The sequence below is a fragment of the Salvia splendens genome, chromosome 14 (genome assembly GCF_004379255.2).
Source record: "Salvia splendens isolate huo1 chromosome 14, SspV2, whole genome shotgun sequence".
NCBI lineage: Eukaryota > Viridiplantae > Streptophyta > Magnoliopsida > Lamiales > Lamiaceae > Salvia > Salvia splendens.
This window is the reverse complement of record NC_056045.1, coordinates 24,641,057-24,658,070: the sequence shown is the minus strand read 5'-3', so window position 1 is coordinate 24,658,070 and position 17,014 is coordinate 24,641,057. Positions and strand designations below refer to the sequence as shown.

Below are 17,014 nucleotides of genomic sequence, written 5' to 3'. Positions count from 1 at the left end.
AAAAACAATTTAAATAATAAAAGTTGGTTAGAGTCAAGTCTCATAAAGTCTGTAAAATATTACAAATTTTCAATTTTTTCTCAATAATCAATGCGAATATAAACGATATCTTTTGTTAATGTTTAAAATTATATTATTTCACTAAAATAAATAGATTCTTCTTTATTTTTTTTATCGATTTTAACATCACCAAAATATGTACTATCATTTTTATATAAATAAAATAAATATGAAAATTCAAAAATTATAATTTAATATAATTTTCAAGTCGTACTGCAATATTTAAATAAATCTATAATTTCAATGACTGTTATTTCGAAATAAAATACTAATGAAAAATGGCAGCTATGCATGCAGCTGTTAGGGATAGAGATTGTTGCTCTTGAGAGCATCCACAACCGTGCTCTTGCTAGCGATACGGTTGTGGGCCCGGTCCCACTTTTTTTGCCTGCTCTATGTCAAGAGCACAACACCTACAGTTGTGCTCTTCCGCAAGGACGAGCACAATTAATTTAAAATTCAATTAAACAATAACATTTCCATAATAATAAAATTCATTAAAAAAACTGAAATAAAATTACAAATGACAAATAAAATAAAAACGACATAATTAAAAGTCTAAAAATAAAAAATTACATAATTAAAATACTAAAAATTTAAAAAATCACTACTCGTTGCCGAATTTCATCCACATGTGGTTGATTAGGTCTTCTTGTAACTGAATATGGGTTCGGGTATCACGCATTGTGTGCCTTGTCTCGATCCTTTGGCCAACCGTCGTATGCTCACCTCGGCGTGGGGGAGACCTCGCTGTTGAGCTTCCGGCTTCATCCTCGTCGTAGAAGCTAGCCGCCCTCGGCCCTTCGTCGGCTATAATCATGTTGTGTAAGATAATAGACGTGAATATGATGTTGGCGATATTATTCACGTACCACAGCTGAGCCGGGGCCTTCACAATGTTGAATTGGGCTTGAAGGACCCCCGAAGGCTCTTTCGTCGTCTTTCCGCACGGACTCTTGACACGTGAACATGACGCTCCCGGTCATGATGGATGTAGCGGCGATTTGATCTAGTTCGTTGAGGAGGAGGAGCGGGGGTATTCGCCGCGACATATGCTTCGTAAGCGGCACGATGTTGTTCGTAGTATTCTTGTTCTTCGCGCTCCGCTTCCGCCATAATATGGGTGAAATCCATTTGAGGTTTTGAGTGAGAGATGAATGTGTTGATAGTTTGTATGAGAATTATGAATGAGAGATGATTTGATGTGATAAATGGATGATGAATGTGTGTATTTATAGATGATTTTGGGGAAAAAAATATAAAAATTCAGAAAAACTGGCAAAAAAAACGGCCATATTTTTGGGATTTGGAAAATATTTTTTTTTATTTTTTATCATTATTTAAAATTAATTAACGAATTTAAAAAAAAAATTATTCAAAGGCAACGGCTATGCTGTAGCCCAATCGTGTGCCGCCACGTCGACTGCTCGCTGGCACGGCGGCGAGCCTCGTCCTCGCCGCTGGCACGGACGGCGGCCTTCTTCCCCATCACCGTTGCGGATGCTCTGACTGCTTCCCACGAAAAACGCGGACGTATAAATCTGGCACAGCTCATCTCCTTCAATCGTCCCCTCCCTTTGATTTAATAAATACCCTTTTCCCGATCTATGTGATTCACAACATACATTTCAATTTTGTTGAGCCGCGAACACTGGAATTCAATCAACACAATTTGATGACGGAGCGATGAAGTTTGGGGAGAAGTTTTCGGTGTATCTGGAAACGAATCAAGAGAGGTTCGTGAAGAATTTCCGCCACGTGGAGTACAAGCGCCTCAAGAAAGTGCTCAAACGATGCAGAAGTTGTAGGGCTATCAACGATTCCCCTTCTGTTGACGATAATGGGGATGAAGCCGCATTCTCTCAGTTTTGCTAGCTGGAATGATGCCAATGTCAGTAATGCCTCGCCTCGCCTCTCCTTTTAATCACTGCTTTAATTATTCTATTTCAACATATGTGCAATATTTGTGTGTGTGTGGCTTCTTTTGATTGAGATTTGAGGGGGTTTGTTTGATGCTGTTTTGTGGCTGACCTAGGAAAAGGACAATGTGTATAGTTTTGTGAATAGGAATCTATATATCTGATGCAGTGAGTGATTATTCTGAATGTTGGAGTTAATGATTGATCATATGATAACAATATAGTAACTTTTTAACCCAACTTCTGAACATATTGTATGTTGCACAGACTATGCTTCCATGTGCTGCATTGTTACTGTATGTCGTAATTATGTAGCTATCGTGTGAGAAATATTTTCGACTACTTTCGGATTGGGGAGTTGATAACAAATACTAAAGGGTCAAACATTAGTATAACTGGTATTAAGTCCCCATTTCTCTTGATGACAATTGATACGGACCTCTCGTCATTGCAAATGCGTAAATTAACTTTCATCTTGATCCCTTGGAGAATTACCTTCTTTTGACTAAGAATGCTTTTATCCTAGTATTTAGGTGCAGTATCGGGCATGTAGTCTGTAGTCTACATAGTATACCTTTCGTATATATGATAGTGATAGAAATGAGGAAGATACTGAATAGTTTATCTGGATGTGCAAACCGGAAGCAGTGAGCTGATCTTGGCTGTATGTATATTGAAATGCTATCTGACTAGTTTTATATGTTGGATAACTCCTATTTAGTGTGTTGCAAATATGATAGTAAAGGTCATTATAAATGCACAGGCATTCTCGATGATAAAATCACCACATGCTTAAATCAGTAAGAAGCAGATGTTGGAGTTCCCTTTGCAGTGGCTTCTTTAACATAAAAAAGTACCATCTATTATGAACTGAGTTCAATGATTAGTGTCAAATGCGCAGCAATAAGGCAGACTGTTGAAGGGGACTTATATCCAGTTATTTTTATTTTACGTATTTACAACTGCACTCCACCAGAATGAAGATTATTCTGGAAGGTTAATGAACTTGCCTGATACAGTGATTGTGATTCACAAATTGGAGCTTCTAGAAAAAATAAAGTGGAGAGTAGCCAATGTGCAAGACTTGATAAATGAAGTATTAGTGATTATTGATCGCTGGAATACCCCATGTATGGTTTCAACCTGCGAATGTTGTGCCCATGTCCCAGATTCTGAACTATGAAACTACAGAAAATTGTCTTACAAATGCATTTCATCATTTCTTTCTATTCCTCATCTCTAGTTCCATATTATTAGCTCAACTTTAACTCTTACGATGCTCATAATGTCGTCTTTTTGCATAATTTAGTTTGTGACCAGAAATTCTTCTCCGAGTTGATGAAGGAGGCTACTGATATAGCTGGATGCTTTAGTTCAAGAGTGAGGCGGCTTCTCCAATTTCATATCCATGGTGGAGCGCAGCGATATTTTACATTTTTGCGCTATTGTTTTGCTGCCCCTAAACGAAAGACGGCACAAGAATGTCGGATGTAAACTGAATATGTTACGATGAATGCTATGGCCATGCGGAAAATTCTCAAGAAGTATGATAAAGTAAGTAGAGGCCGGTTCTGCTGTTAGTTATGATAGCTGCCGAATTCCTAACCCTTGCCTGTACATATTTTTCTTCTTACTTTCTTCACTACATTTATGAAATGATACAGATACATAGTTCTGCCAATGGAAGCAAGTTCAAGTCTAAATTGCGTGCAGAACATACGGAAATTCTGCAGTCTCCTTGGTTAATGGAATTAGGGGCTTTCTGTAAGAACTTCAATGAGCGTAGAGGCGACACTGGTGGGCTCCACAATCCATTCTTATTCGACTTAACTGCTTCAGCGCCCACTATCACTTTGATCCTCCCAGATAATGTGAAACTAGAATACCAATCTAACTTGTGCAATTTGCTTGGTAAGGTTATCTTCAGCGCCCACTCTCACTTTTGATTTTTTCAATCGCAACTGAATAAGTAAACGTGTTTCTGTCAAATAATTGTCAGGATTAAGTTTTCAATCCATACGCCTTGAGCTATGGGCATATCTTCTGCAAATCATGTGCTTGCTCTGCAGCTTCAGTTATGGTTTTTCAAGGCCTCAAGGCTGCGAACTCAGAATCAAAATGTCCCGTGTGCAGAGAGGTAATGTTGCTGGCTTATTTATAAAATACAGTGTTTAGCTCTATGCTTCTAGCAAGTTTTATGAAAGCTCTATGTGATATTTGGCTTCACTGCAGGTTGGTGTATACACGAAGGCAGTCCACATGATGGAACTGGATTTGCTTCTTAAGAAAGAGTGAGTAAAGAATTTTGATTGTTGTGTTTCTTGCATACGGATTTTGAATTGTTTTAGGTTTGCAGGTGCAAGGAATACTGGAAGGAGCGACTGGTTACTGAACGCGCTGACATGGTTAAGCAAACAAAGGTCTATTGGGAGACGCAAACTGAGTACATGATCGGATATTGACATCACGCTCTCTAATGTTTCTTGCTGGATCCCTCCATGCCAGGAACAATATATCCCGATTCGTTATTTGTCACGCAGAGGTGATCGGCCTCTAACTGCAGATGCATTAGATCATCTTGGCGCCGTAAGATCATTTTAATGAGTGGCACAGATACTGTAATTTTGCAGACTTCCTCTCTCACTGATTTATTTTTGTTGGAAATATAGGTTTCTGCTGTTTTTCCACATCTTTTTAGTGGTAAGATGCTCTTTCTTGAAGTCTTATCTATATAATTGTTTTGCCATGCATGCTGCTTTCTATAATTTTTTTCGTAAAGTATGACTAAATCATCAATAATGCAATTTGACATGTTGCATGACAATACATGAGAAAATAAATTTCAGGACAATATTAGTATATCTCTGTTGTCAAACTACTTACCGTAGATATAGTTTAAAAAATGTTAATTTGTATCTTACAATTTCAATTTTAATTTATTTTGTAATTAATTTTTAATTTGATTGCTAATCTCAAATATTATGTTAGCTTTTATTTTTATTGATGTATCACACAACATATTTTCTTACATAGAAAATAGCCAAATATAATGAAAACAGTTCAATGATTTCTTTAATTAATAAAAAAAATTAAACTAAGAATGTGGGCCAAAATATAAGAGTTGGAGTTTCTGTGATCATTTATAGTGGCGGAGTCGCCCCCCTCTGTGCGACTATTTTCCTCTTATCAGGACGTAAAATTGCCATGTCCGCCCCCTCCGTTTGCCTCCGACGTCGCCCCGAACAACGAAAAAAATAGTATGTCCGCACTAAATCAAGCTAATACTATATATTCCTCCCCCTCCGTTTTTGGATCCTGGATCCACCACTTATTTTATACAAAGTTTGTGAGTCAAACTGCTAATTATGTCAGGTAATACCAAAGTTTATAAAATTGGAAATGTGCCAATTTTCATGTTGGAATGGCCCTATATTTTATGACTACAATATAATTGCATATATATATATATTTGTATCACCTAACTACTAATTGTATTATATATTGACAACTACTCTGAATATTAATTATCATTACGCCAATATATCAACTATGGACATATTATATTATTTCCATTGACTAGAAATATATTCCTGACGTTAGCTTCACTCAAACCATTATATAATTAAATAATTATATATACTACTAGATAATAGCATGTAGTAATATTTGTTGATTTAGTTTTTTATTTGATTTTATTACGTCCAATTTTATAAACACCAATTTTTCACTTGGAAATGGAAGAACAGTAGGTTTCGAACCTTAGATCTCTCTATTGCAAATAATCGACGCATCATTGATATATCATATACCCTTAAAATGTATATTTCATACTCCTATAGAAGTTGAATCTAAGTTTGAAATATTACAATCCAGATCGTTTACAAACATGTTTTAATTTTTAACCATGTAGGATGATTAATTTTTCTCGGCGCAACTATTTATGCCTTTCTAGCGGATCATGTTTTTCTTTCTTCTTTTTGTCCTTTTTTTAAAAAAAAATATGATAAAATTATTAATCAGTGAAGACCTTGTAAAATTACTTTTAACATATTTGTATCCAGAATTATGTACTTTTGTGCCCAACATTATCCATTAAGCACATAACTGCACTCTAATCTCTGATTACATGATGAAATCTTGTTTAAAAATATAATTATGTTAGTTCCAAAAAGATTGAGATAAGATTGTATACTCTGTATATTTCCTACATATGATCCTATTCCTAGCACTCTCTCTATATAGTTGTGTACACCCCATTCTTTTTATAAATTACTGTCATACTACAATAGTAATTATATGTACATAATAAGTCAATTTGATGAGATTATTTACAGTTCACAATTTTGTGAATTGAATGTGGTTATATTTTGAGTGCAATCTTTTAAATTTATCTTTTGCAAAATATATTTAGAATAGGGTTAATGTAACCATCATGTAATTAAGTAAAATTCACATCAGATCAAACAAATTGTCTCACTTAATCCAGGAGGACTACGATCTCATCTAGCTATAGGCAGTGTCGGTCCACTAATATCATCATGTGTTCCATTACACATATTTATATAAAAAGCTATGATTCAGATCCTAATATAACTCATCAACATGATAACATCTATTTTCATGTGAAGTCATATCTCTTTAATCTTTATAGAGTGTAATATCAGTAACTTCAAGAGTTTTACTCCTATAAGCAATTTTTAATCTAAGTAATTGGTTGCATAATCGATTATAGAAAAGAAATTTTAATACACTCCTACTCATTTAGCCAAACTAAATACTACAGTAATTAAATTGTTTGGAGTGGAAGGGCTATTATATGAGTGATGCTAGATTTTTATATTTTATGAGTAACTTTTTATTAATTATATATACTAGAAATCTACTAATAATTTCCAAATCCTAATAACAAAATCAAGAAAATGTATGAAGCCTACCTCTTATAAATATCAATTAAACCACGCTGTATTTTCATTCCTCTCTCTCTCTTGAATTCATACACAAATATATATCTCATGTCGTCAGCCATGAAGAAAATGAACGCAATCAATCAGATTGTAAGGCTAAGGCAAGTGATGAGGAGCTGGAAAAACAAGAGCCGCTACCAACCGGCCGATCTGAACCCCCGAACCCCATCCGGTTCTGTGGCGGTCTATGTCGGGCGGGAGCGTCACCGCTTCGTGGTCCCGACCCGGTTCTTGAACTTCCCGTTTTTCGTGGCCCTCCTGAACCAGGCCGAGGAGGAGTTCGGGTACCAGGCCACCGGTGGCATTGCGCTGCCGTGCGACGCCGGTTTCTTCAGCTGCATCATGGACCTTCTCCAAAAAGACGAGAAAAACTTGCAAGGTTTAGGGCTCCACGAGTTCGTGCAGATGGTTTCGGAGGCGCAGTTCGGGACCAAGTCTGTTCGGGGACATTCGATAAAATTGGAATCAAGGATGACTCAGTCATGCAAGCGCTATTATTCGTCGCCGCCGCCCAACTCCGTCACGCCGTTGCTGCAAAAAACTAGGGTTTGACGATATGAATGCTTCATGTTGTATAGTTTCGTTGAGATCACCAAATTTTATTAAGGGAACCTCAGATGGCTAACGATTTTTATCCGTCGGATTTGAACAATCGAGGCTGTTATCGAATATTTAGTATTTTGTGTGAATTATTGTATTTTTTAGCTCCTATCATCACAGCCAAAAATAAGATTTTTTTTAAAAAAATTCGTAACTCGAAATTTAAATATATAATTACCAAAGCAAATTTTTACGTCTGCGATCATCTCTAACAATTTTTTGTGAAAGTTTAGAAGTGTTAATGTGGAGTATTTGCGTATTCTGTTTCAAAGTTCGATATACATAAAAGTTTATTATGAATTGGAAGTTGATTTTTTTTTGGCATAATTAAAAAATCGAACAAGGGTGAAAATGAGAGTTTTTCTTATTATTTATTTTACTTTATTTATTGTGTGTACGTAATTGATTGGGACTGAAGCTGCCGGTGAAGCCCATGCCATGGATTTGAGCTTGTTCTATTATAACTAGAATAAAATAAAGAATCATATCGATTATTAATTAGTGCATGTTTAGCTTCTAATTCGTTAATTGTTCTCTGAAGATAGATCTATTTATTTGATTCCTTCTTATCCCTATATAGTATAGATATGCTTTTTTTATTTCTTACAAAATTAGTAGTAGATTTTTATAAAATGAAGGAATTAATGTATTTTATTGTACTCTCTCTCCCATAATAGTACACTGATTTGATTTGGACATGAAATTTAAGACATTTAAAGAAAAATAAGTTGAATAAATTAGTAAAATGTAGGTCCTATTTACCTTTTGGTAAAAGTGAAATTAGACTCTTATTGTAAAACAGACTGAAATGGTAAAATAGAAATTGCATTTAGAGCATCCACAACCGTGCTCTTGCCAGCGGCATGGTTGTGGGCCCGACCCCACTTTTTCTGCCTGCTCTCTGGCAAGAGCACAACACCCACAGCTGCGCTCTTCCGCAAGGACGAGCACAATTAATTTAAAATTCAATTACACAAAAACATTTTCATAATACTAAAATTCATTAAAAAACCACAATAAATATTACAAATTACAAATAAAATAAAAAAGACATAATTAAAATCATAAAAATTAAAAATTACATAATTAAAATACTAAAAATTACATAATTAAAATCCTAAAAATTAAAAATTACATAATTATTGGCCGGTAGCCACCCGGAACGCCCGAATCTTGGGTGAGAGGAGGGGCCGAACAGTCCGTTTCCGGACTAGGAAACGGTTGTGAACCGAACCATTCGGGGTTCCAACCGTGGGAGCCGCTTAGGTTATCGTCATGACCGGACATAGTGGTGTTGTAGGGTGTGAGAGAATGAAGATGAAAATGGATATGAGAGATTGAAGATGAGAATGGAGATGAGAGAATGATTATGAGAATTGTGTAGTTTGATATGAATTTTTGGGAGTGAAATTGGGGGTATTTATAGATGAAATTGTGTATTTTTGGGGTAAAAAAAATAAAAAAAAATTAAAAAGTGAGAAAAAACGGTTATAAACGGATATAATTTTTTTGGGAAGTAAAATTTTTTTATTATTATTTTTATCGGTTTTTTTAATTAAAAACCGATTTAAAAAAAAATAATTTAAACACAACGGCTATGCCGTTGACGAATGAGGGCGCGCCACGTCAGCTGCTCGCTGGCACGGCGCTGCTCGATGCATCGAGCAGCGCCGTGCCAGCGGCGCGAGCGCAGCGGCGGGTGGCGTCCGTGCCAGCGGCGCGGACCGCCGTGGCGACGGACGCCACCGTTGTGGATGCTCTTATGCTCATCTGGCACGGACGCCGTGGCGACGGACGCCACCGTTGTGGATGCTCTTATGCTCAGCTTCTATAGCTTAGTACAAGAGGTGATTCCCCCTACTCTAAAACTCATTAGCAGACTGTCAGAAAATAAAAATCCGATGACTTGCTTATATGCCCAATTTATTTTCTCAAACCCTAGCAAGTCCAATTCTAACTAGGAAACACGAAAAAATCGACCATTGGAGACGAACAAATCTCTATCGGAGTGGTATATTCCTACTCATAATCATCACCAAGCTCCACCTCAGCATCATTAGATCCACCAAGAACGGAAAGGAAAACCAGAATAGCAACAAGCTGAGTAGCTAGAAAGTATTTAGCACGTCTCTTGAACTTCTTCTCTTCCTCTGCCTTCTCCCTACTAGGTTTGTTCTTTGGCTTTGAACCTACAAATTTGTAGTGAATGGGTTAATTCTACAAAACATGTGAATAGTAATAGCCGAATGCTTCCACTGAGAAACTACAAGTGTGTCTCTTTGCATCTGTTGATTCTTCTTGTTTTATCAGAGGAAATGAAAATTTTATAACCAAACTGTACAAGCGGGAGAAGAGACATTCTGACATACACGTACAGAAACTATCGATAAAGCTCAAACTCCAACCCCCTAATAATGTCTCACAAGAAAACTTCCTAAAACTCTCCTATTTTGGATAACCCTGTTGCTATAGTGATGACTGATGACTAATCTATCCCAAATATTGTTCTCTTTCCTATCAATACAATTTTTTACCACCAATAGCAATTTGTATTCCTTACTTGAACTTCTACAAAGCCTTGTTATGCTGTAAATAATAAAATCAACATGTCTTCTACAGAGCTTATGTGTTGATCAACATGTCTTCCTATGCAAATTGATCAACACAGACATTATATAGTTAGTAGAATAGGATAGCAACATAGGTACAAGGGACTCACTCCAATGTGAAGGACCTCGTTTTGAAGCAGATGATGAGGGATCTGACCGAGGAACTGATGAAGATGATGAACTGGCATCTATATACTCCAGTTTATGATTCTCAGCATACTTCACAAGATTAGCATGACCCAAAAGCTTGCTTCTTAGAACAGATGTTTCCTATAAAAGGAATATGATTCAAGATCTTAAATGCATCAAATAACCAGTGCAGTATAAAGTTGCTCAGTAAGTGTGGGGCACTTAACCATGCATACAATACCAGATAAGCATGGCAATTTGTAACACTTATATTTCAGGTTGAAGCATTTATCTCAGACTTTGTTCTTTGCAGAAACCGAAAAAGCAATATTAAATTTTTATTGCACTGGATTTAAAACTCACTTCAGAAATGAAGTCTCCAATTACAATGATGATTCAAATATAACCATTAGAAGAACTCACAGGTAAAGCAAGAAGAGTAAACAGAGCATGCCCAAGAAAAACTGCATCCAAACTTGTTGGCCTGAATTAGAAACATTGTGTTAGGCAGCATTTACCAAATACTATAAAACAAGACAAAGCAGCAGCAAGTCAGGTTTACACAGAGCAAAGGAAATTACCTTTCTTCGAAGAAAAATGTATGTTCCCCCAATCTAGCTGCCAAAGCACTATATGCCAAAGTCACTCTTCTATATATCTGCGTATAAAAACAGCACAAGTAGTTGTTTCACCACGTAGGCTAGACAATCTTACATAACAGAAATATGTCTAAACAGATATACCTCTTCTTCCCTCCTTTGTGCATTCTCTGATGTTATCCCAAGTAGTTGTTTCACTGCATAGACTTGCTTATAGTACAAAATCTTTCCTATTGGCCAAGGGAGATCAGAGTAATAAATCTTGTGAGCTGACATGCCATCGGAACCCACCCATAGTTCATACAAGACTGCATCAGCAAGCCATGACTCAACCATCGCCTTAAATGATACCCATTCAGGTATACCACTGACCTCAGCATCCAAGTCAACAATGGCATCTTCCTTTAATTTCTGAAGGACCCCACCGTTCTCATTGTTACAAGCAACATAATCACCAGACTCCACAAATGGTATCTGATCTGGTAGGGATACAATGCATATCTATTATTTGAGATACAGAGACTACAAGCTCAAGTAGCAGCAGAGGCCAGTGATGCATTCTTACAAAAAAATATAATGATTTTCAGAGCATAAACAGCATAAACAGCAAAAACCAAATATCCTGTTTGGTGTTACTAATAGCAAGATTAATGCATATACTGAAAATCAATGCCAATGAAAAAAGAAGCTTTTTTGTCGAAAGTCAATAGCAAGATCCACATTTTTCATAATAAAATTTCACAAGTTCCTCTGCAATACCATGTTAATCATCTAAAGCTTTTCTAAACTTAAAAATTAAATAACTTAGCTACGGAATGATGAATATTAACCTGCTGATATTTGAATTCGACTACGTATGGTAGCATCGTACACCATTAAATAAATCTCCCACAGAAAGCTAGTAATTCCCTTTCACAAAATTCTACTTAACTTGAGAATGATTTCATCGATCTATGTTTGGAACCATTTAGCTGGAGGCCTTAGATTCATTTTCTTTTAGAAGAGACTCTAAACATATAGTGTTCAGTCTAACAACTGTTTTCTGACAGCAAAAATAGCAATGTTCAAACACAAACAACCGTAATCTTGCAAATAAGAAGCTCATTGCTAATTACAAAAAGGCAATCACAATAAGTCGAAAATTTCATAATCCAAAAGACCACTGCAGAAGGCTCATTTTCTTGCTACCAATTCGGTAGCAACCAATCATGTAACGGGAAACCCGAAGAAATAACTATTTGATCCTTTAAAACAAAGCACACAAGAAAAGGTTCATTTTTGCAAAGAAATTATGAACAAAAGAAAGTGTGAGAATATATAAAATTAAAAACATGAACCAGCAATTACTTGATAAAAGTCCCAAGAGGAAAATCGACAGCATAAATTAAAATTAAAAAGAAAAAGTTGTGATACGATTAAAAAAAAGAATGAATTACCAGAATCAGGATGAATGAGATTGAATTCCAAAGTGAATGGGATGTTGGCAAATTTAAGATAAATGTAAGCAGGGAGACAATTGGGGCAAGCAGTGGGCAGCGAGAAACTGGGCTTTCTTGCCACGAGTGTCAGCGCCTCTCTTTCATCTTCCATAGCTCCCAGCCTCCCACAGATTAACTAAAACAAGATTGCAGGAATGCTCTTGAATTTGATTTTGATCTTATTGTAAAAGATTGATTTGAAATGAGTTGTTAAACCCTAGAGAAGGGGTTTGAGTCTTTGAGCCATTTTCTGGTGGTTTTATTTTACAAATTATTACTGTACTATTAATTAAATTATGATGTCTAAATCATTAGTTATTCTCTTATGTTCCATTAATGTTGAAGCGTTTATTTGGGTACGAAAAATAAGAAAATACTCCATACAAAAATTAAAATTGTGTATTCAAAATGATTGAGGTATCCAATAAAATAAAATCGAATCAAAGTGAATAAATAAAGTATTTCCCTTTCAGTCTGTAATTGGCCTCATTTATGAATTGCTTTATTTGTATCCCATTATTCGTCAATTATGGTATAAAATAAAATTTTGGCATTTTGTGATAAACAGAATTAACACTCCATAATAAGAAGGTAAGCTTTATTCATTTCTAGGGCTTATCACATTTCTATTTTCTTAAGACCATCAGCAATGGCGCCCGTCGCGGCAGAATTCCGACCGGAGTGTCGGAATTCCTCTGCGGACATCCGCCATTGTGCATGGTATGCATGGATACGGAATTCCGCCGAGGACACCGTAATTCCGCGGCGTTACGCGGAATTCCGTCGCGACGGGCGTGCGGACGTCCGCCATTGCGTTGACTCCCACGGACGTCCGTGCGGAATTCCACCACTTGTTTTAACAAGTTTCTCTCTACATTTCTTTTATATATCTGGAATGACTGGTAGTGGTAGTGGTAGTGGTAGTGGTAGTGGTGGTGGTGGGCATTATGAACACATGATGCGCCTGATTCATGCACGTGTGTGGGAATCAGCTGAGAGGGGGGAACAAGCGGCCTTGGCGCCGGCGGTACCTCGACCAATCCATCATCGAACTATAATACCCCTGGACCACCTCGCTACCTATGCTCAGTTGTATGAGGTTTACTTTGCGCCGGAGCCGAGGTTTGGGGAGAACCTGTTCCGGCCACGGTTTAGGATGCATCGTCCGCTCTTTCTGCGTATCGTGAGCGCTTTGGAGCGTCGATACGGGTATTTCAGGGTGCGTGAGGATGCAGCTGGTAAACCCGGCCACACGCCGATTCAGAAGTGCACTGTCGCAATCAGACAGCTGGCATACGGAGACGCGGCCGACATGTTCGACGAGTACCTCCACATCGGCGAGACGACTGCCTGCGATTGCCTGAAGTATTTTTTTCAGGGCGTTAGGGAGATATTCGGGGATAGGTATCTTCGGAGGCCTGCCCCCGAAGATTGTCAGGCTCTGCTGGATATGCATGGGAATCAGCACGGGTTTCCGGGGATGTTAGGCAGCATAGATTGTATTAACTGGGAATGGAAGAACTGCCCCGCTGCCTGGAAAGGGATGTACACTACTGGTTTCAAGGCCAATAATCCCACGATGATCCTTGAAGCGGTAGCTGACTACTGGCTGTGGATTTGGCATGCCTATTTTGGAGTAGCCGGGTCTAACAACGACATCAACGTCCTCCAGTCGTCGCCCCTTTTGAACGAGCAGTGCATGGGCCAATGGTCCGGCCGTCAACTTCGTCGCCAACAGCAACCAACACAATACGAGCTATTATTTGGCGGATGGGATATACCCTATGTGGCCCCTCTTTGTGAAGATGATCAGATGCCCAGCAGATGAAAAGAAGATATATTTTGCGGGTCGCCAGGAGGCAGCGCGCAAAGATGTGGAGCGGGCATTTGGTGTACTCCAGGCTCGATGGGTGCTAGTGAAGGGTCCAACATGACTGTGGTATGTTGACAGCATCGCCGACATCATGTACGCATGTATTATCATGCACAATATGATTGTCGAAGATGAAGGTCCAGCACTGACTGATTGGACCAATGATGATGCTGGTGCTGTGGGTCCAAGCCACAGCGTGGCCACTAGCAATGTACGCATGGGGATACCCCATGACGATGTCGATCGAGTCCGTGCATTTGCCAACATGCGCCAAAGACAAGCCCATGTTCGGCTCCAGAACGATATTATTGAAGAAGTATGGCAGCGGAGGGGTCATCGTTGATGTAGTTTTTAATTATTGAAATGTTTTTTTTAATTTGGTGAAATGTACTTTTCTTTTTTTTTATTTAATGGATTTTTTTCCCTATTTGTGTCGAAATTTTAATCGCGTAAATTGTTTAATTCCGGAAATTGTTTAATTTGTGAATTTGTGATTTTTTTAATTGTGGGAAGTCCTTGGGGATGTCCGTCACTGTGCAGTGGGAAGTCCTTATGACGTGGCAGTGCAGTGGTAAGTTCGTATGACGTGGCAGAAGGTGTTTTTGAGAATTCCGTGAGGAATTTCGTCGAGAATTCCGCGCCACTGGTGATGCTCTAACGATTATAAGTACAAGAACAATAAGTTTCTATGTCGCCAACACATGCAGCAACAAAATTGGGACCAACATTTTTCTTGCATACATCTAAACATATAGATGGATCCTTTTTACTACAAGGAGCACCAAAATCCGTTGAGCATGGTTCTCCTAAAGAACCTGCGGTCAACGAATAAATAAAATTAATATATTAATAAAATAATTAAACATGTTATGAGTGGAATAAATGACTGCACTATGAGTAAAATATATGTCTCACTTATTAAAAATCATAATAAAATATCAATTGGATATATCGAAACATATAATAAAATGAGACTTCCAATATAAACGAAGAGAGTACAAGATTGTAAATTTGATTACTAATAGAGGCAAAAAAAAATGTGTATTACATGAATGCACATTACATCCACCAATTTACAATATAGAATTTAATTATATACACCAATATATATACGTGCTTTAAAAGGTACATAATAGGAGTAGTACTACTTGTACCTGTAATAAGAGTGAAGCAGACGATAAGTGCGAAGAAAGATGCCACGAGCTTTGTCATTTTTTATGTTGAAATCACTCTCAGTCTTGGATAGTCAAATGTTATGGTTTTATGCATGTATATATAATAGTAGTGAACATTAATTGATTATTACCGTATAAAATACTCCGTATTTTCTTCATTTCTTGGCATGCAATAACAGTTTAAGAACATGTATTTCAATGTTCCTATATAATAGATGAGAGATAAAGAGATAATAACAGATAAGAGATATTCTCACCATCCGCCATTAGTAGTCTTATTTTTTGGCAGTACGGGTTTAAAGAAATGTGAAGAAAAGTGGGTGGAAAAATTAGTGGAATATGAGTCTCACTTGCATATGTTAGTTTTAAATGAAATGTGATGGGGATGAGTTAGTAGAATATGAGACCCTATTATTATTTATCGTAAAAATGAACCGGGACCCCTATTCGCAGATGGGGTAAAGTAGAAAAATGAGATTCCTATTGGCGGACGAAGGGACTCCTTATCATTTTATTTTTATAATTTATTAATATAGAAAAAGAAGAAGTATTAATAGATGAGTTCTGAAAATGAATTTACTTTCTTAAGACTATGTTTATCAACAACCATTCAACCCAACCCAATCATCCACTTTTTCAATATTTAATTAATTTTTATCTCCTCCACATAATCTTCCACATCATTAATATTCATCCAACCCAACCACACATTTTTTATGGTTTATCAATGACCACCCAACCACACCAATATATAATTATTTTTATTATTTTGTAATAATAATATTAACATATAAATATTTATTATTGCACAAGAAAAATTATATAAAAACACAATAAATAACAAATTATAAATTATAAAAATAAACAAATAAAAAAATAATATAAACTACAATAATTAAAATACGAAATTTAAAATACATAATTAGTGCAAAACTAGCAAAGAAAGCTAAAAAATACTCCATGAAATTGTATCAAAGAAGGATGATGGGAGGAGAAAAGATAATATTTTTTTTCTAAACTATAGCAAACGTGGTCTTTATTTATAGAGGATGAAAAACTATAAAATTTGGTATAATTTTTATAATTTTGGACATAATATAAAAGATATTTTAATTTAAAATAAAATATTTATCAACCAATGAGATTGTGTCAAATGGCACAATCTCATTGGCTAATGTAATAAATATGGAGGAAGACCCGGTGGTTTGTGGTTGCCCTCAAAGGGACCGTGGTCGAAGAGGGAGAGAGACCTTGGATTTCAATTTTTTTTAATTCTTAAATGACGTGGAGGTCGGTCACTCCCCACCGATAAACATAGTCTAAAGAAAGAATGGGTAATCAAAGACTCAAATGTAAATATTTACAGAAATAGTGAAATACTATTTCCGTCTGTCATTAGGAGTCATATTTTTTGACAGCACGAATTTTAAAAAATAAGTATTAAGAAAAGTGATTGAAAAAAAAGTTAATTTATGGAATATGGATCTCATTTGTATATGTTAGGGAGAGGTTTGTTGAGATTTGATCACATGAATAAGGCAAATGGTGAGTTTGTTTTGCTACTGTCCATCTCTGTGTACTTGTCATTGAAAGTTGAGACTTGTGCAT

General features: G+C 36.7%; 2 protein-coding genes and 1 pseudogene across 2 annotated transcripts; 2 read left to right on the top strand and 1 right to left on the bottom strand.

Moving 5' to 3' along the window:
- The first annotated feature begins 1,600 nt into the window (after positions 1 to 1,600).
- LOC121764573 lies at positions 1,601 to 4,718 on the top strand (annotated as a pseudogene).
- Positions 4,719 to 7,003: 2,285 nt separating this feature from the next.
- On the top strand, positions 7,004 to 7,495 carry LOC121764399 (auxin-responsive protein SAUR50-like). The gene has a single exon (XM_042160428.1). It carries the CDS (start codon positions 7,004 to 7,006, stop codon positions 7,493 to 7,495), a length of 492 nt encoding a protein of 163 aa, XP_042016362.1.
- A 1,929-nt stretch (positions 7,496 to 9,424) lies between these two features.
- On the bottom strand, positions 9,425 to 12,603 carry LOC121763578 (mitochondrial outer membrane import complex protein METAXIN-like). Its single transcript, XM_042159624.1, has 6 exons — positions 12,317 to 12,603; positions 11,025 to 11,359; positions 10,863 to 10,939; positions 10,705 to 10,765; positions 10,263 to 10,422; positions 9,425 to 9,732 (listed from the first exon to the last, which is right to left on the bottom strand). Exons 1-6 carry the CDS (start codon positions 12,468 to 12,470, stop codon positions 9,563 to 9,565), a joined length of 957 nt encoding a protein of 318 aa, XP_042015558.1. The 5' UTR covers positions 12,471 to 12,603; the 3' UTR covers positions 9,425 to 9,562.
- Between the last annotated feature and the right edge of the window lie 4,411 nt (positions 12,604 to 17,014).